Genomic DNA, 25,934 nt, shown 5'->3' on the forward strand with positions numbered 1-25,934 from the left:
CTTCTATTTTCGCAGGTTACATGGTATCAGAGCTGATCCCCTAATATCAGTGCACACCTTCCGAGATTTTCACCCTCTTTTCCTTTTCTGTGATTTCTGGGTAACCTAACCAGAGGTTGTGATCTTCAGAACAGGGGTGATTTCACCCATTCTTTTTGTCTGTTCTTGGCTGCGGATTGGATATTTGTGATGATGCTTTGAATCTGCTTATTTTACAATACAAAAGCAGACTTTAGAAGGTCTTTATGGTGATTTTGTAAAGGAATTGATAATGGCAGGTCGCTGGTTTGATGTTTGCTCGATATTTTTGGAGTTGTGTGTGAAGCATTAATCGTGGCAAGGTGCTGGTTTGGTATTGTGGTGATTTGATTGGTGTGTGTGGTGATTTATTTGAGCACTTTGGTGGCGGCAAGTTGCCTATTGAGTAGGTATTTTTTCAAAGTTTTTGGTGATTCTATTGGTGTTAATTCCAAAAGAACAATATGGGAGATGATGACAGAAAGAATGCAGTGGTTACGGAGGTTGTGTCCTCATCCTCCAATCGAATCACTAAAAAGAAGCTTGAGGGTATCACAAATTTTCAGCAATGAAGGAAGATTGTGAACCTTGTTTTGACAAGTCGCAGTCTGCAGGCTCATTTGACAGGAACCAAACCGGCTGATGATCTGACTTGGGATACTTTTGATTCCAGGATTCTTGGGCAGATGTTGAACTTGATGGAGAACCATATAGTGGATTTGGTTGCTCACATTCAATACTGTGAATGAATTATGGGAGTACTTGGGAGTTTTGTATTCTGGCCAGAATAACTTATCTCGAATGTATGAGTTGTCTCAGGAGTTCTATCGGACTGAGAGGAAGGGACGTTCTATCGCCCAATATTTTTCTGATTTCAAGAGAATGTATGAAGAGTTAAACTCACTCCTTCCTATCACTTCCGATGTGAAACAGATGCAGACCCAAAGAGAGCAATTGGCTGTTATGGGTTTTTTGGGTGGAGTTGGAAAGGATTTTGAGTCGATCAGATCACAGATTCTTGGTGGTGAAACTGTTGCCTCACTCACGGATACCTTTCCTTGGGCTTCTCATTGGGATGTTGTAATTCGTATTTCACGATATCTTAAAAAGGCTTCAAGTAGAGGGATAGTTTATTGAGATCATGGTCACAACCGAGTTGAAGGATTTTTAGATGCTGATTGGGCAGGATCTCCAACTGATAGGAGGTCGACTACAGGGTTTGCACATTTGTTGGAGGAAACCTTGTTTCTTGGAAAAGCAAGAAATAGAGTGTGGTAGTCCGTTCCAATGCTGAATCAGAGTATAGAGCTATGGCACACTTGACGTTTGAGTTGATGTGGATACAACAATTGTTATCTGAGTTGGGTTGTAAAACTTCAGTTCCCAATTTCCCATGCAGCTATGGTATGTTAATCAAGCAGCAGTTCATATTGCTTCCAACCCTGTATTTCATGAGAGGACGAAGCATATTGAGGTTGACTGCCATTTTGTTCGTGAGAAGATGCAGATTGGATTAATTCTTCCAAGTGATGTTAGAATTGGAGAGCAGCTTGCAGATGTGTTTACAAAGCCTTTGAGTAGTGGGCAGATCGATTATATTTGTAACAAGCTGGGCATGATGGATATATATGCTCCAGCCCCAGCTTGAGGGGGAGTGTTAGATGTGTAGGTGTTGTGGAGCCAATAATAGGTCTCAGGATTAGCACCTGGCGCTAATACCGATACCCCTCTTAGTCTCGATTTGTGTGTGGTAGTTTTTCCTGTTTTGCCCCTAGCCCTATGTATCCCTTGTACATCTCTTTTTCTGATTATTATGAGACTGCACACAGTTGTGTGAGTTCTTCTTCTCTCTTCTCTTCACTTCTATTTTCACAGGTTACAATTAACAAAATGTGAGAAAGGGGGGGGGGGGGAGAAACGAACAATACAACAAACAAGGCCCTGCCCTCACAGAGAGGAGGGTGACAAAGGGCTGAGACATAGAATGTGGGAGGCCCCAAGAATCTACAGTGAGTCTATTCCTCAGGGAGTCAGCTCACCAGGTGGGGACACCAGATAACTTGCTTCTGACATCAAAGAGGATGGAATCCCAAATCTGCTGAAATGATCTGGACTTAGATGTCCATCTTCTGAGGTTATGCTCGCAAACTTACCCACCACATCACAGCCAGTTATCAGTTATCCAACCCTTCGACCAGAATTTTTATTTCTATATGAATTGCTGATTGTTATTTATTGAATCTCTTCTAAAATCTGGTCTTTTCTCTTCACTGTGATTCTGGTTTTCAACCGAGTTTCTAAACCTAATCCCTTAGGCTTCTAGAAACCCATCACGCATGGTCGTGATGCTGTCAGATTGTGTTAAAATTTGAAAACCAACCATGATTGAATGATTATGTGATAACCTGTCTACAAAGTTGCAAGCCAAAATGGTTAGATGTTTTATTTGTTAATACTTCCATTGTCATTTTATGCGGCACCTCTATCTTCAATTAGTATAAAAGGATATTATTAGCTTTGTTTAACCATCATATCTTGATTTGCATTCTGCAGACTGGATAGCCTTGTTGGCTTATTTGGAGTTGGTTGTCAGCCAAGTTCTACAAATGACCCATTTGGCATGCGAAGAATCTCTTATGGACTGGTACGTTATGGTTTTCTTGATCTTAGAAATGCTTTCAAGATTCATCTATGTTAATTCTGATGTTGCTGTTGTTTGGAATTAGGTCCAAGTGTTGGTGGAAAATGACAAAAACCTAGATTTAAGAAATGCTTTGGAACTTGCTGCAGATGTTCAACCAATTCAAGTAGATGCCACTACTATAGATGATGTGAGCGTAATATTCTCTTATCTGGAATTCAAGAAATTTATCCCTGATAACTGATATGATGATCTACCAACGTGAACCATTATAATCATGCAGAGTTGTGAAAGATATCTTTCACCATGTAACTGATCTTATGCCAAAACTGTGACGCTGACAATGTCCCTCATGTGTACTTGTTTGCAATTGGTAGACCATCATACGCATTACCAGACGATCTTTTAGATTGTTTTGTGTATTTGAAACTTCTTTCGCCTTCCATATATGAGATTATTTGACAACTTCACACTTTTAGGTATTGCACTTTGTTACAAGGAGACTCGAGCAATATCTGGTATGTAAAGGTCCTATCACAAGAAGCTGCTTTCATTGTGTATAATTTTGTGAATTGATATTTTCTTATTTATTATATCTTATGCAAAAGTAAAGCAGTTAAATTTTGCCTATAATAAATTATTATTGTTGTTATAATAGATAAGCTATGATCGCCATCATCTTACTAAAAAAAGGGTGTATCCAATGCATGAGGCTCCCACCACTGCGGAGGGAGGGTCATAATGTACGCAGCCTTACCCCTGCTTTGCAGAGAGGCTGTTTCCAGAGACTCGAACCCGTGAGTCCGTGACCACTTGGTCACAATGGAGCAACCTAACTGTTGCACCAAGGTCCACTCTCATCGTCATCATCTTACTATTAATTGTAAATAGCATTGTAATGTGTATGCAATAGTATATTATAGTTTTATTGCCGTTAGAATTTAGCTTCCTTAGACAAATTTCCATTTCTAAGTTCTCTTAAAACTGTTCAAGAATCAAGAGCTTGTCCAAAAAAAGGACCCATTCTAGGGGGTGCAGTACATCTCTAAATTTGAGCATAATCCCAAGTCTTTGCAACTTCATGATAACAAGAAGTAACTCTGAAAATATGGCTACATTAACTGAAAATATGGCTACATCAACTGAAACTATGGCCTGTGCTCTACCTTTCTACCTTCTCAAATCTACTGCTGTTAAATCAGATTATATATACTTTAACCTTCAGAGTTATTGAGCATACTCATCAATATCATGATCAAGGAGATTCTTCAGAACTCCAAAACGATGTTCAAGGTTTATTTCGTGAAATATTTTGGTTTCACAAGATATCAATACGAAACTCCATGCGATTATGTAAGAAGTGCAAGGTTTTGGTCGCAATTTTGTTGTTTTGGCGAAATTCGACGATCTGAGTGGTTTCGGTATCATTCGACCGAACAATACAAACCTTTAATATAAAAAATGTTTTGTATTGAGCAATTGTTTGTTTCTCTGGTTTCGATTCTAAGGTTTGTGAAAAGTTGGTTTTGTAGTGTTTTTTAGCCAAATCACTCCCATACAAATGTGGAACAAGTTGTTGGGCAGTAGTCGAACACATCGAAAGTGATGATTTGCTGCATTTGTAGAAGTTTTGTGCAAGATTCAAAGTTGTGTAGATTAAGTCATATTAGAGAATGTATACAACAATGCACAACGTATACAACTAACCAAGGGTCCATAGTCAAACTACCATTTTGGGTGTGTTTTTTTACAATGAGTTCCTTAATGTGTAGAGGGCCTAAATAGGATTTCCTAGAAGTGGACGAAAGCTTCCAGGTTTCAACCGAAATTTTCCACCGAAACCTGGACGAAAGCTTCCAGGTTTCAACCGAAATTTTGCAGTTTCGTGAAATATTTTGGTACCAAAACCTGGAACCTTACTCCAAAATGGTTCCATCTATGTAATCTTGGAAAAATGGTCCACCATATGTTTCATTCAGGGGTTACCAAGCTGTAAAACCAAGGGCAGATGTTTTCTGTCTCCATATGATTCATCTTCCTAAAGTGAATTCTAGAACCCTATCCCAATTTAAAGGCAACTGAGGGACAAAATCGTCAGTTTCTTTCTTTTTTTCATTTTAATATTTTTTCCAACTGAACCCCATGAGAGTATCTTACCTCTTTAGAATCTTATCCACCATGAGTAATCCAATAAAGTTACCACTTCCTACCAACTACCAAGGGGTCAAGGGATCATTGCTAAACTCCATAATCACATTGCAAGTAATGTGGTCTTTTCTTTCCTCCCAGACAAATGACACCAGCCATTCCAAGTTTTTAGGTTCATCCTCTCACTTCATCAACTTGACCAAGGTCCCTTTTTACTCCTTCTCATGCCTTTCTTCACTATCCTGCAAACAAGTAGTCTTGTCTATTCTTTTAGAAATGGAAGCCAGCATATCAAGTGTAGACAAAATTACATAAGAACTATTGATGTATTCAACCCAATAGTTTAAGCTATTAGGTGGAGAGGCCAATTGGTATATGAAGACATTAGACATCTAAGGTCCCAGAGTTTTCCAATGTGGGATTATTCCCAGCACTCTTTCTCACATGTTGTCCCTCTTTTGGGTGGCAGTACACTTTGTGGCCCCTCTTTTGGGTGACCATACCCAAGTATATTATCAACGTAGTGGGCCTGATGGTTCTTGTAAGACAATAAGAAGATAGAAGAGAGGAAGAAGAAGAGGGAAGAAAGAGAAGAGAATTGCTGCAACAGGTTGGGAGTCACAGCCGTACGAATGACTGCCCCCAAAACCATCAATATATAACAAAATAATCAATAGACAATAGGGTAAATCCAAAAAGACCAAAACACCCTTGAGGGAGAAGTCGTGAATTAGCTCTAGTGCTAATTCACGACTCCCTCTCCCTAACTACGACAACTTCTAACACTCCCCCTCAAGCTGGAGCATATATGTTAATCATGCCCAGCTTGTTACAAATATAATCTACTCTCACACTCCCCAAAGACTTTGTAAATAAATCAGCAAGTTGCTCCCCAGTTCAAACATGACGAGCAGAGATAATCCCTTGTTGCAACTTTTCACGAACAAAATGACAGTCAACCTCAATGTGTTTCGTTCTCTCATGAAACACAGGATTGGTAGAGATATGAATGGCAGCCTAATTGTCACACCACAGTAACATAGGAGAATCATCATCAAACCCAAGTTCTGCCATCAACTGTTTAACCCACATCAGTTCACAAGTGCCATGTGCCATAGCACGATACTCCGACTTTGCACTGGACCGAGCTACAACGGTCTGTTTCTTGCTTTTCAATGAAACAAGATTTCCTCCAACAAACATACAGTAACCTGAAGTGGATCTTCGATCAACTGGAGACCCTGCCCAGTCAGCATCAGTAAAGCCTTCAACCCTCCCATGACCATGATCAGAATATAGAAGACCACGGCCTAGAGCTTTCTTGATATAGCACAAAACCCTTATAACTGCATCCCAATGAGACGTCCGAGGAGAGGACATAAACTGACTCAATACACTGACAGGAAAGGAGATGTCAAGCCTAGTCACAGTCAAATAGTTGAGTTTCCCTACCAGCCTCCGATACTTCTCTGGATCATCAAGGATGTCACCAACATCTACCACTAGTTTCAAACTAGGATCCATAGGAGTATCCAAAGGTTTAGATCCCAGTAACCCTATCTATGAAAGCAAGTCAAGTACATACTTTCACTGTGAAAGCGAAATTCCTTTCCGTGATTGGGCTACCTCAATACCCAAGAAATATTTCAAACGTCCCAAATCCTTAGTCTGAAATTGCTGTCTCAAATGTGTCTTCAAGCTCTCAATACCTAAAGAATCATCTCCTGTGATAACAATGTCATCTACATACACTATCAAAAATATCCTCCCTGCATCAGAACACCGGAAGAACACCAAATGATCACTCTCAGACTGAGTCAGTCCAAACTTCAACACAACTTCAGTAAACCGGCCAAGCCATGCCCGTGGCGACTGTTTCAGCCATACAACGATTTCTTTAGCTGACACACCTTACTAGACTCCCCCTGAGCAACAAAACCAGGGGGTTACTCCATATACACCTCCTCATGGAGATCACCATGCAAGAAAGCATTCTTGACGTCCAACTGAAACAAAGGCCAATGATGTGTAGCAGCCAAAGAGAGAAATATGCGAACCGAAGTAAGTTTCGGAACAGGAGAAAACGTATCCAGATAGTCTATACCATAAACCTAGGCATAGCCCTTAGCAACAAGACGGGCCTTCAACCGAGCCACGGACCCATCAGGATTAACTTTCACCACAAATATCCACCGGCAGCCAATTGCGGTCTTACCAGAGGGTAAAGAAACAAGGTCCCATGTCTGATTTTCCTTCAGCGCATATAATTCCTCAGTCATAGCAGCCCTCCACCCAGGGTCAGACAAGGCTTCGACAACAGACTTAGGAATAGGATGACTCTCAATAGTGGATAAACAAGCAACAAAATTAGAGGACAAACCAGAATAGGACACAAAGTTAGAGATAGGATGTTGGGTACAACTCCGAACACCCTTACGAAAAGCAATAGGAACATCTACATCAGAAATAACAGGAGCGGGAGGTGAAATGGAAGTACCTATTGGAGGATCCGGATCTGGAGGCGAAGAATACGAGGTAGAGGTAGCGAACCATATGCTATATGTATCAAAGGCTGAAATGCAAGGTGTCGGCTCGTCAGAAGAGCGACGATGAAACACAGCAAGTGGCTGAGTCGGAGGTGGCGCTGCCGGCAAAGGATCCTGCAAAGTAGAAGATTGCTCGACAACATAGAGGGGCAGATCATCGTCCAAATCTGAAGGAGGCAGCAAAGACTCGACAACAGGAGTAGACTCAAGGAATTTGACATCAGTAGTAACTAGTAACAAATTATTTCTTCAAATCAAAAGAGTAGCAACGATAACCCTTTTGAGTTTTAGAATACCCCACAAAAAGACATTTAAGAGCCCCAGGATCCAATTTAGAGCGACCAGGACGATGATCCCTAATAAAACAAACACTCCCAAAAACCCGAGGGGGAAAAGCAAACAAAGGCTGCGAAAGAAACAATAAAAAATATGAAATACTCCCACACAAAACCGAAGAGGGTAGACGATTAATAAGATAACATGCTGTCAAAACAGCATCAGCCCACAAGATTTTAGCCACTTTCATCTCAAACAAAAGAGAGAGAGTAACCTCCATTAAATGCCTGTTTTTCCTTTCGGCCACACCATTTTGTTGTGGTGTGTCCGCACAAGAGGACTGATGAATAATGTCATGCTGAACCATAAATGTAGAAAAAGGAGCAGAAAAGTATTCTTTAGCATTATCACTACGAAGAACTTTTAATGAAGTTTGAAACTGATTCTGAATTTCAAGAACAAAAGCACAAAAAATGGAGAATAACTCAGAACGATTCTTCATTAAATAAATCCAGGTAACTCTGGAATAATCATCAACAAATGTAACAAAGTAACGAAAGCCTAACTGAGAAACAACCGGACAAGGGCCCCAAACATCAGAATGAACAAGAGCAAAAAGGTGGGCAGCCCGTTTATTGACTCTGGGGGGATAACTTACACAGTGAAGTTTCCCAAACTGACATGACTCACAATCAAGACTAGACAAAGACTTAAAACGACTATCCAAAATTTTCAAACTCTCCAAGGAATGATGACCCAAACAACAATGAATCTGATGAGGAAGCGCCACACTCGAACATGCCAAAGCTAATGTGTCTTCAAGTAGATACAGCCCCCCAGATTCACGGCCTCTAAAAATCGTCTTCTTCGACTTGAGATCCTGAAATACACAATAGCCAAGGAAATAAGTGACAGAACAATTATGAGCTTTGGTAAACTTGTGAACAGATAACAAATTAAATGGAAACTTAGGCAAATAAGAAACAGAGGATAATGACAAAGATGAGGTAGCATGCACAGTGCCTGTACCCCGAACCTGAGCTAAAAACCCATAAGCTAACACTACATTGGAAGAAGGCTCACAAAATAAGGAAAAAATACCTGGAACCCCAGTCATGTGATCCGAAGCACCTGAATCAATGATCCAGGGACGAGAAGTGGATGAGAGGCATGCAGTAGCATTACCTGTCTGAACCAGAGTAGCGACGGAGAACTGAGATGACTGGGAATTCTGAAACTGAGTAAAGCGCTCATAATCTTCATCAGACATTGTCATTGTCTTACCCTCGGACTTGGAAGAAGAAGAAACACCCGACTCACTGCTAGCCGAGTTGGCAAATTGAGGTGGCTTACCATGTAGTTTCCAACAAAAGCGCTAAATGTGGCCAGGCTTGCCACAATGATGACAGGTCCGCACCTGTCCAGAAGTCTCCAAAGCACCAGTCAGGGGGGCTTTACTAGTGCCAGTCCCACAACCCCGACCACCACCACCACTATTACCTGACCCTCCTGTAGGACCACGGTTTGGTGGAAAAGAAGCAAGAGCAGAGTTTTCAGCATTGGTGGTCTCTTGGCTGCTCTCACAGGAAGCACGTAAAACTCAAGAAAAAGTTTCAGAAAGAGTGGTGACCTTATCCCCACCAAGAATTTGAGACCTCACCGACTCAAACTCCTTACGAAGTCCACCCAAAAATACCATTACAGCAAGTTGTTCTCGCTGGTTTTGCATTGCCTGTACATCCGATGAGATAGGAAGGACTGAATTGAGCTCCTCACACAAACGTTTGAAGTCAGCAAAATATTGAGTAACATGAAGATTCTTTTGATCCACTTTATAGAAAGCCTGGGACAGATCATATATACGTGACAAGTTATCTTGTCCAGAGTACAAGACATTCAAATATTCCCATAATTCCTTAACCGTATCAATATGAGTCACCAAATCTGCAATCTGATTTTCCATTGAGTTCAGCATCTGGCTCAAAATTCTTGCATCGACAGTGTCCCATGTTGTATCTCCATCAGGTTTCGATTGAGTCAAGTGATCCTGTTGATCACGGCCAATCAAAGCCAATCGAACCACCTTCTTCCATTGCTGGAAATTTGATATTCCCTCTAACTTTCGGTCAGTAATACGATGAGAAGATGAAAGTTCAGTCACAGTAGTCTTGGTCTCAACCATTCTCACAAATCACAGTAATCGACAAGCCACAGAGACAGCCAACAGTCCACCAAAAATATCGTGAATCACCTCCAAATCATACACCACCCCACTACAGAAAAACGCGATTAAAACAAAAAATCGTGGATACTTCAAAGGTCTCTGACTTCCATCAAACTCACTGCTCAACGCACTTGATCAACACCACCAAAAAATCAGACTAGTTCTTAATATAATCACGAACTAGTCTTCAGACAACATCAAAAAACAGCCTAGGGTGCTGCACCCCTTCAAAAGAAAGCCTAAAAAGACTTTACAAACCAATCAAATTATCGAAGAAGATTTCAGCCACTGTAGAGCCTCGATCAAGAGAGAACGACTGATCCTTGTAAGTGTGAACCAGTCCCTATCGATCCAGCTCTGATACCATGTAATAAAATAAGAAGAAAGAAGAAGATGAGGGGAGAAACAGAAGAGAATTGCTGCAACAGGTTGGGAGTCACAACCGTAAGAATGACTGCCCCCAAAACCATCAATATATAACAAAATAATCAATAGACAATAGGGTAATCCAAAAAGACCAAAACACCCTTGAGGGAGAAGTCGTGAATTAGCTCTAGCGCTAATTCACGACTCCCTCCCCCTAACTACGACAACTTCTCACAGTTCTCATAACATGTTGAAATGTCCTACCCAAAAACTTAAGCTATTAATTGGAGAGACCCAATTGGCATATGAAGGCATCCAAGGTCCCAGAGGTTTCCAATGTGGATTATTCCCAACTAGAATATTAATGGTGCTTCTAATAATGTCAATCAGCCCCCGAAAGAAACTTATTTGTTCTTCCGACCGAACATTCTCTTCTCCATCTCTTTGATGTTGGATTCCTAATAATGATTCTGGATTAACCTCAATAGGAACCCCAAAAGAGTCGGGGGATCTACACTACAATCCAGAGAGAAAGCACCTGCTTCCACCATTGCTATATTGATGTTTCACACACCAATGATAATAGTTACATTCAAGTTTCACCCTTAAGCTTGAAACAGTCTCGAAGTTTAAATCCTATGGCAATACTAACATGAGCAGTTATGAGAGGCAGATATCTTCTTTTAGTATCCAAAACTCTCTCTGTCCAACATTTGTTGTCACTGTGACAGAGTCCATATTTCCCGAAATATTTCGGTTTTGGTAGATGTCAAAACGAAATCACTATCAATATAGAAGGTTTGCAACTTTTTGGTCAAAATTTCTTTGTTTCGACATGTTAGCAGAACAGTTTTAGACTGAATGCTTGAATGGTCAGAGTGATCAGTCAAGCCCTTTATTTATAGTAAGTGAAGGAGGTTACAATGGACAGAATTGTCCCTACTCTAGCCGACTCTCCTAAGTCCTAAGCATAGTACTATATCTCGCGATATATCGGTATCTCGGGCCTACCGAGATATCCGAAATATCCGAGATATCGCTGAATATGACCGAAATATTGCATTTTTCTCGCAATATTTCGGGGGTCCATCTCGGGGTTTTTGGCCATATCTAGGCCTCGAAACTTCATGGACAGCCTTATTTAAGCTTAATAAACACATTTAAACCATAAAATTGTAAAAATGTGAATTCAAATTGGTGTTTTGGGCTTGCACCCTTGATTGACATACGGTCGCCGACCCTAATGTATAAATAGTTAAATACACATAGATTAGCGAGTTAATATTTAATAATAGTATTTAACTTCATCACATATCAAGTTAAAGCCAATACACATTGATGAGTGCCATGATTCTCATAAACTCCATAATATTCAATAACTCGCTTAAAGCCTTAAAGGCAATACACTAAGTGTCAAAGTTAGTAAGTCACAAGACTCGCAACTCGCAAGTCACAACTCACAAGTTCATAGATCAATGAAATCACAACTTAAGTTACAAATTACAAGTGCTAAACTCGCTAATAGTAGTTCTTGTGCCTCCTGGATCAATCCCACTCATGCCTCTCATTGGAGTCGACGTCCATTGCTCTCTGTTTGAAGGACATATGTGGACCACGGTATAGAATCGGAGAAGAAACGAGTGTAGTCATCCACAAGTGTCACGTAAATGGAATCATCAACATATCGTAGGTAACCTATCCTAGGATATAAACTAGGGTTACCAATCGATCCGATCCGGGAAGAAGATGATCCACCGTGATATGATGTTGGCGCCGCAAGCAAGAGGCGATGGCATTGGCTGCATGTATGGTGGTGAGGTTGGTAGTTAGGTCCGCTAGGGTATGCAAAGATGTTATTTACAAAAGATGATCCAAGATGTCCCGGGACTGGGGATGTAGTCATAGTCCCCTACCCCACTAAATCGCCCATATGATGATGATCCATATCTATATCCATCGTAAGGTTGTGATGCACCATAATCCGATGCCAATGGAGTGGTATGTGCGAAAATTAAAATAATTATTTAAGAGCAGAAAAATAAACCGACACCGTGAAGCCGTAGATCGGCCATTGGTGTCTAACATATATTTAATTCATTACCATCTAAGTCATATTACCCCTAATTATTTCCTATTTTAATTGTAGGAAAATGAATTTTTAAAACCAGAAAAAAAAAAAAAATACATATGGAAAAAAATTTCGACATTTGTGAGGCTATAGATCGGCCTCCGGTGTCTAACATATATTAATATCATCACCATCCAACAAAATTTGTACATAGTCTTTTCAAAAAAATAGTTTTAGAGGAATAGAATTTACCTTAAATAGTGGAAAAAAGCTTGGATGATGAGCTTAGATGACCCTCCGATGAGTTTACTGCGAAAATCCGACAACAATGTGCTTGAACAATGGCTAGAGTGTTGGATGAGAGCTTGGAAGAGTGGAAGAATAGGCAAAGACTGAAATTCCTTAGCAAATGCAGCTCTCGGTCGAAATATGGACCGAAATTTGCGAAATATTGTATTAAAGCCCCCTTCACGTGACACTTTAAGCCAAAATACCATATTTGCCGATATCTCACGAGATATCGAGATATTGTCGATATCTCACGAGATATCGTCGATATCTCACGAGATATCGTCGATATCTCACGAGATATCGACGAAATATGGTATTTTTCATTTCGACCTGATTTCGCATCTCGGTAAGCTCGAGATATACGAATTAAGCGATATTTCCGGTGAAATATCGCGAGATTTTGAACCATGGTCCTAAGAGAGTCGGCGAGACATAAAAAATAATCCCAAAAAGTCCAGAATACCCCCACGGTATTCTGGTATACATTATTTAACACTCCCCCTCAAGTTGGAGCATAGATGTCAAACATACCCAACTTGACTAGAGCATGATGAAATAACTTTCTAGACAGTCCCTTAGTGAAAATATCAGCTAGCTGATCAGTAGACTTCACAAAGGGAACACAAATCAGTCCTCCTTCCAACTTCTCCTTGATAAAAAGTCTGTCCACCTCAACATGCTTGGTACGATCATGCTGTATTGGGTTATGTACAATGTTGATGGCAGCCTTTTTGTCATAATACAACATCATAGGGAGACGAACAGGAACACCAAGGTTTTGTAATAAACCCTTGAGCCATAGTAACTCACAAATACCTTGTGCGATAGCACGAAATTCTGCTTCAGCACTAGAACGAGCTACCACATTCTGCTTCTTACTGTACCTAATGACAAGATTCCCACCTACAAAAGTACAGTACCCAGAGATAAGACTTTCGGTCAGGAGAACCAGCCCAATTAGCATCAATATAGGCATCTATCCGTAGGTGATCATGAGGGGACAGGACAGGAGAATGCCTTTTCCTGGAACTGACTTCAAGCAGTGAAGAATACGAAGAAATGCCTCCGTATGAGAAGAGTAGGGATCATGTATGAATTGACTCACAATGCTCACTTCTATAGCAATGTCTGGGTATCTATGTGAGAGATAAATCAACTTCCATACCAATCTTTGGTACCGGCCTTTTTCAACATGTTCACCCTCCTTTTCTTTAAGACGGACATTAGCATCCATAGGAGTATCCATAATTGTCAAGGAGGCAAGGCGACCCAAGGCGGTGGAGAGGTGACTAAGTGCTTAGGTGTCAAGGCGCCCGCCTAGGCGGCCAAGGCGCCCTCAAGTGTTATTTTTTATTTCCCCCCTTTTCTAACATTATTTAGTGTGCTAATATTTTAGTATGCTACAATATATACCTTATATCATCAAAAATCAACATTAAGCCACATCAAGTCATCAAAAATAACATTAAGTCACATCAAGTCATCAAAAATCAATATTAAGCCTCATCAAGTCATCAAAAATCAGCATGGAACTAGAAGACAACAGAACTGAAGAAGCAAGCTATCGGAAGTTTGAAACAATCAAAACATTCATTTGGTTTATACTAGTCTCACATTTGGTTTATACTGTTCTTAGAAAATATGGTCTTATCTATAAGAAATTAAATTGCTCTCGATTAGAGAGATTTCTTGTTCTCTAAGAAGTTTGACTAGTCAAATGATTTTATTTTTATACGAGACTTTTTGTATTAGTTATAGCACAAAACCAACTTTCCAACAAATCCAATTACTTAAATCTGATTTATATTGAAGAAGTTATGTTCCGGTCAAGCCTTATTTGGTCTGTGCGAATGCTGTAAAAATCGCTCTGAATGAAAATATTTTTAATATATCAAAACAAATAAATATTTTACCGCACTTTTGGTTTTTTGCAATGTTTTACCATATTAAGATTTATAGAATTTTTAGATTTGAGAAAAACCCCAGCATTTGAAAGTTGAAAATTTCACCAACCGTCGAAAATCTAGTTTTTGTTCTTGAACTAGGGGGTTAACTTTTTATCCTTTGGAATTTAATTTTTAAACTATTTTGATTAGATTAAAATAGGGGGTATTTGCTTATTTATGAATAAGACCTTAACTAAATGAAATTACAAATATAAAAACTACCGCCTATGCGATGCTTAGGCAGAGCCTAGGTGACTCGACAACTATGGGAGTATCTGAAGGGTGACATCTTAACAAACCAGTTTCTGACAATAAATCCAGGATATACTTCCTTTGGGAGAGAAAGATGCCCTTAGAAGACCTAGCAACTTCGATTCCAAGGAAGTATCTTAATTTTCCCAGATCCTTAATTCCAAAGTCCTGTACAAGAAAAGTCTTCAGACAATTGATCTTATCACCATCATTTCCGGTTACCACAATATCATCAATATAGACTATGAGAACAGTGATTTTTTCACCAACCCTTTTTATAAATAGAGTGTGATCAGCATTACTCTGTTTCTAGCCTACAAAAACCATATCCTTATGAAACCTACCAAACCATGCTCAAGGTGACTGCTTCAGCCCATAAAGTGCACGCTTCAATTACATACTTTGCCTTGGGTTTTGTCACAAGAGAACCTTGGTGGTATATCCATATATACCTCCTCATCAAGCTCTCCATTGAGAAACGCATTCTTCACATCCAGCTGTTGTAATTCCCATCCAAGATTAACAACACAAGATAACAAAACTCTGACAGTGTTCAGCTTTGCAACTAGTGCAAAGGTCTCGTGATAATCAATCCCACCTGTTTCACCACAAACACCCACTTACATCCAATTGGTCTTTTCCCTTGTGAAAGAACCACAAGCTCCCATGTTTCATTTTTCTTCAAGGCTTTCATTTCTTCCATCATTGCTACCTTCCGCTTTCCATCTATTAAAGCTTCCTGCCAATTCTAAAGAATACGAACAGAAGAAAGAGAAGAAACAAATGCAAGAAAAGATGGAGAAAGGGAGTCATAAGAGACAACATGGGATATAGGGTGCTGAGTACAAGCCCTAACATCTTTGCGAACAGCAACAGGTAACTCGAGAGAAGAAGTCTTACCAGGTGGAGAAGTAGGCTCTGGATCCGGTTTTGGCAACTGGATGGGTACTGGTGCTGTAGTGGATTGAAGTTACTTATGTATGGTCCGGCTCTTTGTATAGACCTTCATAGTAGAATCATCAATCCTTTTATGAAATTCACTAATGGTTTTCTGAACTGGAGTGAGCTCCCCTGAATTGGAATTTCACTATTTCCATTATTTGTAATCTCCCCCTGTATAGGAACCCCTCCCCCTAAGGTAGAGGGAGGAATTGGAGCAGACTCATCATGTACATGAGGAACAGGAGCAGACTCATCATGCACATAATGAAGTAGGGGCTCTATAGTCAGCACATCTTCACTAAAACTCTCCCTCTTAAGAGGTAGGGACGAATAATACAAAAGATGTTCATGAAAAACAACATCCATACTCGCCATAGTGCCTCTAATAAGAGGATAATAATACTTATACCCCTTTTGGGTGGCAGAGTAACCCCAGAAAATGCGATGGAGGTCACGGGGCTCAAGCTTACTGGAGGATCTAGTATCCCTAGCATAACAAACACAGCCAAAAAACCTTAGGGGGGAACTATAAAGGAGGAGGAGCCATGTAAGAGCTCGGCTAGGGAACAAGAGTCAAGGACTCGAGTAGGCATCCTATTAATTAAATAGGCTGCAGTGAGGACAGCATCCCCCCAATAGTAGGAGGGAGCAAGCAGAGCAAAACATGAGGGCTCTAGCCACCTCCAAGACATGTAGATTTTTCCTTTCAACCACTACATTTTGGGCTGGTGTATCAACACAACTGGTCTGGTGTATTAATCCCATGGGCAACAAGGTTTTTTTGGAACTGACTTTTCATATATTCTTTGCCATTGTCACTCCTCAAAACTTTGAGAGTGGCATTGAATTGGGTCTTAACCATTTTATGAAAATGCTGAAAACAAGAAAAAACTTCATTTTTAGTGTCCATCATGTAGATCCAAGTGTTCCTAGAGTGACAATCTATAAATGAAACAAACCAACGATGGCCCGAAAGAGAAACTTTGCAACTAGGACCCCACACATCAATATGAATCAAATGAAAAGAGGTCGAACTTCTTTTATTAGAAATTGAATAAGTTGAACGTGTCTGTTTGGCCAGAACACAAGCCTCACAAAAAAATTTCTTCCTCATTACATTGTTTAACTAATGCTGGAAATAAATGAGATAAAGTTCCTTATAGTTATCAAGGCGACGCCTAGGCGTCCAGGCTCGTTGGTCGCCTTGGGCGCCTTGGTATCGCCTTGCTTTTAACCCCTCTCCAACGCCATGATTGCCTTCCCGCCTTGATAACTACGAAGTTCCTAAAGGGGGATGACCTAATCTAAAATGCTATTGGTGTAATTCAAAGGTGAATGAGGAAGTCTGACATAATTGAGAAGGTATTGCAGTTGGATGAAGACAACCATCATCAAGCAAGTACAATCCACCTTGCACTTTACCACAACCAATCGTTTTCCCCGTTACCAATACCTTAAAAACACAATGGGTTGGAAAAAAAAGTTACTTTGCAATTCAGATCTTTAGTAAGACTACTAATGGAAAGAAGATTAGTAGTAAAATTAAGAATATGCAAAATTGAAGATAAAGTAATGGAAGGTGACAAACGAATGGATCCCTTTCCAAAAACGGATGAGAGGGAGCCATCAACCACCCTGACTTTGTCCTTGCCAAAAGTGGGAGAATATGTGTGAAAGAGACTGGAAGAGCCTGTCATATGATCAGTGGCACCGGAGTCTATAATCCATGAAGTGGAGACAATCGATGCACAATGACCACCAAATGAAATACCTGAATGGGCAAAGTTGGAACCTGATGAAGTGATAGGAAGTGATGTAGTCGATGCAGCAGAAGCCTGTAACATTGCCTGAAAGCGTGTAATTCTTCCTGGGGGAGACCATTGTGAGTAGTGGGAGCTGTAGCTACACTTTCAGTGTGATTAGCCTTGTTTTTAGTTTTGCCACAACCACATTTGGCCTCAAAGTCAGTAGGTTTCCCATGTAATTTCCAGCAGGTAGCCTTAGTGATGCAGCTCCAAGAAGGAAGAAGAAGAAGAAGAAACCCTGAACTTAGGGTTTGAATAGGGAGCCATAGGTTAGGAGTTATATTTTCCATACTTAGGTATTTTTCTGTTTTTTAGATTGAACCGGCTTAGAAATTGGTTGCATCCAATTGGTTCAATGGGTTTAATGGGTCTAATTTAAGTGAAGAGCTCCTATTGGTTAATAGGTTCTTTTATCCTATTGGCTAATAAGGAATCTTCCTTTAATTAGTAGTTTTAAGTTATAGTCTTTTAATTTAAGTCAAGTAGGGGTAGTTAGGACAATTTACAGTTTAAATTTAATTTAAGTTAGATATATTCTCTCCTTCCACGATTTTAAGTGAGAGGTATTAGATTTGTATTAGGTTTTGGCCGTAGGCCTTTTATTTAAATAAAGAATATCGTGGGAGGCTCCCCCACAATTGATTTGAATTAAAACACTGATTTCGTGGCTGGTTACTGTTGCTGCTCCTTGCTCTCAAGAGTTTATGCATCCTTGTGGTTCTATCAAGGTGGAAGGGTGGGTGGAATCCTGCGACTCTTTACGCCGGGACGGCTGGGAGGATCTTTCTTCGAAGGTGGCTTCATCCTTCAACCATTCAAACTGCTGTTAGAGGATTCGAGAGTGAGTTTGAATTTATTATTTTCTGTTTATCCTTTCTTCCCTTCCCCAATCAATTCCTTTTCTCTTCTGTCCTATTTTCATAAACCCTAGAAGACTCTAAACTCTGATTCAGATCTGTTCCTCCATTGGAATCTTCCCCTCATCACCATCTCCACTCGACCCTAGCTGCTGCCCATTCTGTCCAGCCAAACCCTAAGATCCCTCTTCTCCATTGAACCCTAAAAACCCTAATTTTCTACTGGGACACATTCAGCCATCAGAAACCTTCCATATTGCAACCGAATCTTCCCCCTAGCCCCTCTAACAGTCGACCTTAACCCCTGCCCCTAAATCCTACTTTAGACCATAATTTTAGTTGTTTACCTTATTTACAAAACCCGAAACCTAACCCTAATTTCTGCAGGAAATTAAAACTTGTTCAAATCCAGATATTTTTATACCATAATGACCCTCTAAACCTGCAGATTAAAACCCTATAAACCCCATTCCCAAATTCGCATCCTAAACCCTAATTTTGCCCTAAAACAGCCCCTAATCAGCCCTAAACAGCAGGCTTACCCTAAGCTTGGTTCTACTTGATTCCTAGTGGGAGTAATTCCTATTCTAGGACTACATTATTTTGGTATCAGAGCCATGGATGAACATGGCAATCCGATGCTGCCACAACCAGCCGACCCTATGGCAGCCATGCTAGAGATGTTCAGAAAATTTACTGCAGACCAGAAGACCTTGTTTGAAGACCTTAGGGTTGAACAGAGAGCTATGGCTGAAAGGCTGCAAGTAATTGAACATAGGCAGCTTACAGCTAATGGGGACAGCAATGTACCCATAGAAGAGGACAAGTACAGAGACTGCCTAACAGAGATGGGAGCCCTAGAGATGACTACAGGGGTTATAGAGCTGGACATATAGGTCACAGGGACAGATTCAGGACTGATCGAGATGATAGAGATGATAGAGATGATTATAGAGATTGTCGGGACAGACCTAGATATGCCCGTGAGCCTTCTCGGGAACATAGAGATCACCACCGAGGCTACAGAGACAGAGATCGAGAAGACTGGGACAGAGATAGAGGTCGACAGCCTACTTTTGAAGAATATATGAGGTCCTACTTCATTGGAGACCAGGGTACTAATCGACGACATACAGGCAACCAAGATTATTTCGACTGGTATGATCTATCTGAAGAAGGGAAAATGAAGTTAGTCCGTGCTAAGCTTGTCGGACCTGCACGTGAGTGGTGGAGAACTGCGGAAAGAGAGATGGACTTTAATGGTATTGCACCCCGCACTTGGGAAGACATGAAATATGACCTAAACAAGCAATACTTACCAAGGCACTTCAGGTCTCAAATGCAGGATAAATTCAACTCCCTCTGTCAAGGAACCATGACTGTAACTGAGTACATGAGGCAATTCAATGCCCTTTCTTCCCACACTGGCATTAGGGAGGAAGGCATCCAAATGCTTTCCAGGTTCAGATTGGGTCTATCAAGTGAGATCAACAGGACAATTGGAGTGGTTGATGTGGTAGATGTTCGCGATTGTTTTGAGAAGGCCTTGAAGGCAGAGGAGTTACTAGCTTCATGTAAACAGCCGGGTTCTACCTCCAAGCCGGCCTACATCAACAATAGCACCTCCAAACAAGGTTCCTCTACAGGCAACACCCCTCTCCCTGCTGTTCCCCAACGTGAGGATGACAAGGGCAAGGCCCCTATGGGCCGAAATGACCCCTTCACTTGTTACTACTGTCAAGACAAAGGGCACATTGCTAGGGACTGCCCACATAAGAAGAAGCCCATCAACGTGGCTGAAAAGGAAGAAGTTCAAGGTGAAGACGACGACCAAGGCGCAAATTGTATTCACCCACTCCCTCCTGATGATGAGTATGATGTGGCTAATTATCTTGATGATGATGAGTTACGAGGTGTTCATGCGGTATGTCAAAGGGCTGTTGTCCAGCCAGCATGGCAACCTTCTTCATCCTCCAAAGAGCTGCTGTCCGCATATAAGACTGTACCATCCGCTGAAGATGAACTCAAGCAACTCGATCCTGATTTGGAAGACCATTCTGTGATCTCCAGCCATTCATCGGGGATGAATGCTTTCAAGACGGGGAGAGTTGATGCAGCTCCAAGAAGGAAGAAGAAGAAGAAGAAACCCTAAACTTAGGGTTTGAATAGGGAGCCGTAGGTTAGGAGTTATATTTTCCATACTTAGTTATTTTTCTGTTTTTTAGATTGAACCGGCTTAGAAATTGGTTGCATCCAATTGGTTCAATGGGTTTAATGGGTCTAATTTAAGTGAAGAGCTCCTATTGGTTAATAGGTTCTTTTATCCTATTGGCTAATAAGGAATCTTCCTTTAATTAGTAGTTTTAAGTTATAGTCTTTTAGTTTAAGTCAAGTAGGGGTAGTTAGGACAATTTACAGTTTAAATTTAATTTAAGTTAGATATATTCTCTCCTTCCACGATTTTAAGTGAGAGGTATTGGATTTGTATTAGGTTTTGGCCGTAGGCATTTTATTTAAATAAAGAATATCGTGGGAGGCTCCCCCACAATAGATTTGAATTAAAACACTGATTTCGTAGCTGGTTACTGCTGCTGCTCCTTGCTCTCAAGAGTTTATGCATCCTTGTGGTTCTATCAAGGTGGAAGGGTGGGTGGAATCCTGCGACTCTTTACGCCGGGACGGCTGGGAGGATCTTTCTTCGAAGGTGGCTTCATCCTTCAACCATTCAAACTACTGTTAGAGGATTCGAGAGTGAGTTTGAATTTATTATTTTCTGTTTATCCTTTCTTCCCTTCCCCAATCAATTCCTTTTCTCTTCTGTCCTATTTTCATAAACCCTAGAAGACTCTAAACCATAGTTGTCACGGCGTCACGGTGATCCAAGTCGGTGGAAGGGTGTCACGTCGATATATCGACATGTCGCCCGCCATGGCGTTGCCATGGCGAGCATGTTGACCATGTTTAATTTTTTATTTTCTGTATTTTTAATGTCATTTAGTATGCTATAATATATGTCCTATAACATCAAAAATCAACATGAAAGTGTACTACACTACTACTAGTATACTATGCCACTATGGTTTAATTCATGAAAGTGTAACTAATATCCATTAGTGTATATGAAAGTATGAAAAATTGAAAATATAGATTAACCTGTCAAAATATCGACCGATATGCCAACATATCGTGGCGTGGCGTCGCCATGGAAGCCATATCGAACGATATATTTACATCCACCATGGCGTAGCTCGATATGCCACCTCTCCCAGCGCCAGGACGCCATGGCGACGCCATGACAACTATGCTCTAAACTCTGATTCAGATCTGTTCCTCCATTGGAATCTGATCAGATTTGGACCATAACTTCCCCTCATCACCATCTCCACTCGACCCTAACTGCTGCCCATTCTGTCCAGCCAAACCCTAAGATACCTCTTCTCCATTGAACCCTAAAAACCCTAATTTTCTGCTGGGACACATTCAGCCATCAGAAACCTTCCATATTGCAACCGAATCTTCCCCCTAGCCCCTCTAACAGACGACCTTAACCCCTGCCCCTAAATCCTACTTTAGACCATAATTTTAGTTGTTTACCTTATTTACAAAACCCGAAACCTAACCCTAATTTCTGCAGGAAATTAAAACTTGTTCAAATCCAGATATTTTTATACCATAATGACCCTCTAAACCTGCAGATTAAAACCCTATAAACCCCATTCCCAAATTCCCATCCTAAACCCTAATTTTTCCCTAAAACAGCCCCTAATCAGCCCTAAACAGCAGGCTTGGTTCTACTTGGTTCTACTTGGTTCCTAGTGGGAGTAATTCCTATTCTAGGACTACATTACTTAGTGTGATAGGGTTTGTTGCAGTGTTCATACTTAACTGGTTCTTTTGAAGAAGTATTGGTACGAGGAGATCCATCAGTTATGGGAGTAGATCTGGAACCAACTTGTAAAGCAGACCGATCTACAGTGGGAGTATGCAGCATAGCAGCCCAATGAGTCTCCTCAATATGTACCAAAGCATAGGACTGCTCCAGTGTAGGGACTAGGGAAAGCAGATCTAGTAAGAACTTGCACACGGATAGGATCATAATCAATATTCAGACCTGCCAAGAAATCATAGACCTGAATCTTATCTACATGCTTTCGATAGGCAGCAATGTCAGTTGGATTGGTAGGCTGAAAATCCGAGTAATGCTCCAACTGTTGCCAGAAACTTTTGAGGACAGCATAGTATTGAGATATAGATAGTTCCTTGTGGTGTCATGGACCTTCCGAATTTCATACACATGAGCGTCATACCCAACCAGTCCATAAGTCTCATTTGCAGCAGTCCAAATCTGATTGGCTGTGTCCAATAGTAAATATCCACTAGAGAAGTCTGGTTTCATGAAATGCAGCAAAAAAGACATCACCATAGCATTATTAGAAATCCATCAGTCTTGAAGAGGACCAGGGTCAGATGGCTTTGTAGCAGTGCCAATGAGGTGTCCTGTAAGGCCGAGACCAGCAACAGTCAAATAAGTGGATCTGGACCACATCAAGAATTTGTCCCATCGAATTTAATAGCAGCAGCGAAAGGGAGATAATCATTCCTTGGCTGTCCTTCAATGCCGGAGGTAGCAGTAGTAAGGTCAGACATACTGACAAATCACCAGAACCAGCAAGGGATTGATGCAGCCAGCCAAAAAACAAAAACCAGATAAATAGATCGATGTCTGCAAAAATCAATCCTTGGAGGAGAAATCTGAGAACCTTAAAATATCTTCAATAGAATGAGCTGAAAGCAGGGTCGAGTACCCCTTTGTTGAAATATTTGGTTTTTGTTTTTCTTTACTTCTTTGTGAATTACTTTTCTCTGGAATGTTTTTCATTGCGTAGGTTTTTTATTTTTGGTGAATAAATATATTACCAACCCCAGGGGGGCGGAAAAGAAGGGGGGAATATACAAGAGAAAGGGGGGAAAAGGGGGGGGGGGGAAACAAGAACCAGCAACCCAACCTACGCAGAGGTGGTAGACTGCAAAAGAGACAAATCAAGACCCCAGGAAACAACAATATGCTTGTTCCTTGGGGTATCCAAAAGGTGTCTATGGCGGGTAAGACTGAGCTTAGAACAGACGTCAAAGGAGATGGCTTTCCAAATCATTGCGTAGTTTTATTTGCTTGTTCCTCTGTTTTTCCCCTTTTTGGATGAATTTCATATAAATTTACTACTCATAAAAAATTGTACCAATTAATATACTTTTTTGATAGGTGGACAAAGATATTAGTCCTGAAGTGGTCCGTTCTATTCTTTTAGAACGTGCAAATTGGCCATGTCTGGCTACAAAATCAGCACTGAAAGTAAGTAACTTCTTCTTTGAACACCTTTTTGGTTTTCATATCTCTTTATACAACCTCCAAATTTTTTGATTACATGAATCGACTTGCGTGAGTTGATTCAGAAATTTTATAAGATTCCTAATTTAGAGTGCATCTTGGACAATATCACTTTGACTAAATGCAACCAATCTTTGACTTCGACAAACAGAAGTTATTTTTAAATCACAAAAAATAGGTGTCATGTGAACCCAGAATCAATGTTTTGCATCTACAATTACAAAGTCTAGTAGGTCTATAAAGAAAAGGGAGAAGCCACAGAAACTTTCTGATGGGACTTATGTAGGGTCTTTTTATTTACAAAAATGAATATGCAAGACATCCATAACTGTTGTAAACAGGTCTTCAAATATATCCACTGAACAGTAACTCTGTGCTGGTAGAACTTGTTCTCGCATTTTAATCTGCCAAAATTTCTTTGTTGCAGTAAGCCTATTTTAGGAAATTGATTGGTTCAAGCATCATGTGAAATGATACTGATATGGTACATTACCCTTGAATGATTAAAATTTTGAAATAAAATTATATAAGATAGACTTATGGATGTCTCGGAGCATCTGTTATATTATCCTTGCATGGTAAAATATATGCATATGAATATATGATTTCATTGTCACCACCTAAATCAGTCATATTATTGTGAACTATTTTGATGATTTCATGCAGCTGAGGCCGCAGATTCAGCAGAAAACAGTTACCTGATTGCTTCTCTTTTTTCTTTTTTAATTACTTAAAAGCTCTTTCTAGATGACATGTCATCTAAACCCAAGATATTCAGTCATTCTTCATGTACGCAACAAAAAAAGTTGGGCAAGATGGACAATCAGGCTTTCATCATCCAGGCAGAGAGATAATCTGCTGCTGGCAGACTACAATAATTTTCCTGAGTGCATGAAGGGTCAGAATATTTACCCTCAAGCTAATACCATTCAGGCAAGGGAACTCCTGACATCTGAAGGCCTGAAAGGTTTCAAAATCTTTGAAACTTTCCTCTGATATTAACCATGTATCTTGCACCAGCACACCTGATCTTGTGCAAGATTTTGTCAGTTGCCTGCAAGTGAACATTGAAAAGCCAGGTGGCCTAAATATTTTCTTTAATCTCCATTAAAAAAGAGCCAAAATCCCACAAAAACCTGATTGATAAGAGGTGAGGATTGGGAATCAAATGCAAATTAACTCCTTTGAGAAAACAAGCTAAGCCCAAACTCGATGGCCCTATGTCGTAGGACTAAGAGCCTCCAAACTCCTTGCCACCCAAGGACAAAGACTTCTTTATTTACCATCAGGAGACCATTTCCAGAGACCTGCTTCTAGAATAGAGTAGTTAGAGACAGGATGCTTGAATTTTATTTGTGATGTTTTGTTTTTGGTTTCACGTGGAGTAAGTCTGGGTTTCTTTCCCAATGGAGAACCCCAGCACTTGTATATTATAGCTTGCAAGGTAACCAAATCATGTGGAGCATCAATATTTTTCTGACACATCATTGCCGCAATTGGTTGTAGATGGAGGCCTTATCTAGAGGTGATCTTCTGCAAAAGGTTGTAGAGGCATACTCTCGCCCCACAAGAATTATCCGTGGGAAGGATGTTGATGCTGATTTGGAGGTACAAATGAAGTTGAAATGTCTACTTTAAAACTGAAACTTGTATGTCTTTGCCTTTGTTTCTGTTGATGGGAATAGGTATACTGGTTTGTTCTTGGTTAATGAAATTGATTATATTAAATACCAAATCATCTGTAGCTATATCTAATGCATATCCAGTTTCCTTTGTCTTGGAAATATGCTTTAGCTACATTAATCATTAAATTTGACTGCTAAGAAGTTTAGCTCTGGGACTGCAAATTATGAATCCAAAACCACACTTGTTAGAACTTAGGAGTGTAATGAAGGTACTAGCAACATTGGTTTAAGCATGTAATGAGGCGGTGGTGTCTATTTCCCTTGAATATCATCAACCAACTCCAAATGGTGACCAATTCTGTTTCCAGCTCAATTCCTTGTCATGTGTTGCAGGCATCTAGTTCACCATGAATGGAAAGATACTAGACCATCCGTGCAAAACCCCACCTCATTTCTATAGATCCATATGCAATATGCAATAGTTCCAATTTGAGAAAGCATTCCTATTTTTAACAAGAGAAAAAAGTGAGGTTCAACCAAGAC

The 25,934-nt window shown here is 40.3% G+C and overlaps 1 protein-coding gene across 1 annotated transcript in view; it reads left to right on the forward strand.

The window, feature by feature from the left end:
• Positions 1 to 25,934, forward strand: part of LOC122661436 (glycine--tRNA ligase, chloroplastic/mitochondrial 2) — a 190,029-nt gene that overhangs the window by 159,493 nt on the left and 4,602 nt on the right. Inside the window, exons 29-33 of the mRNA XM_043856817.1 lie at positions 2,572 to 2,662; positions 2,745 to 2,849; positions 3,139 to 3,177; positions 23,641 to 23,730; positions 25,273 to 25,374. Coding sequence (XP_043712752.1) covers positions 2,572 to 2,662; positions 2,745 to 2,849; positions 3,139 to 3,177; positions 23,641 to 23,730; positions 25,273 to 25,374 — 427 coding nt within the window. The remainder of the gene's footprint in view (positions 1 to 2,571; positions 2,663 to 2,744; positions 2,850 to 3,138; positions 3,178 to 23,640; positions 23,731 to 25,272; positions 25,375 to 25,934) is intronic.

The sequence above is a fragment of the Telopea speciosissima genome, chromosome 5, assembly GCF_018873765.1.
Source record: "Telopea speciosissima isolate NSW1024214 ecotype Mountain lineage chromosome 5, Tspe_v1, whole genome shotgun sequence".
NCBI classification, from domain to species: domain Eukaryota; kingdom Viridiplantae; phylum Streptophyta; class Magnoliopsida; order Proteales; family Proteaceae; genus Telopea; species Telopea speciosissima.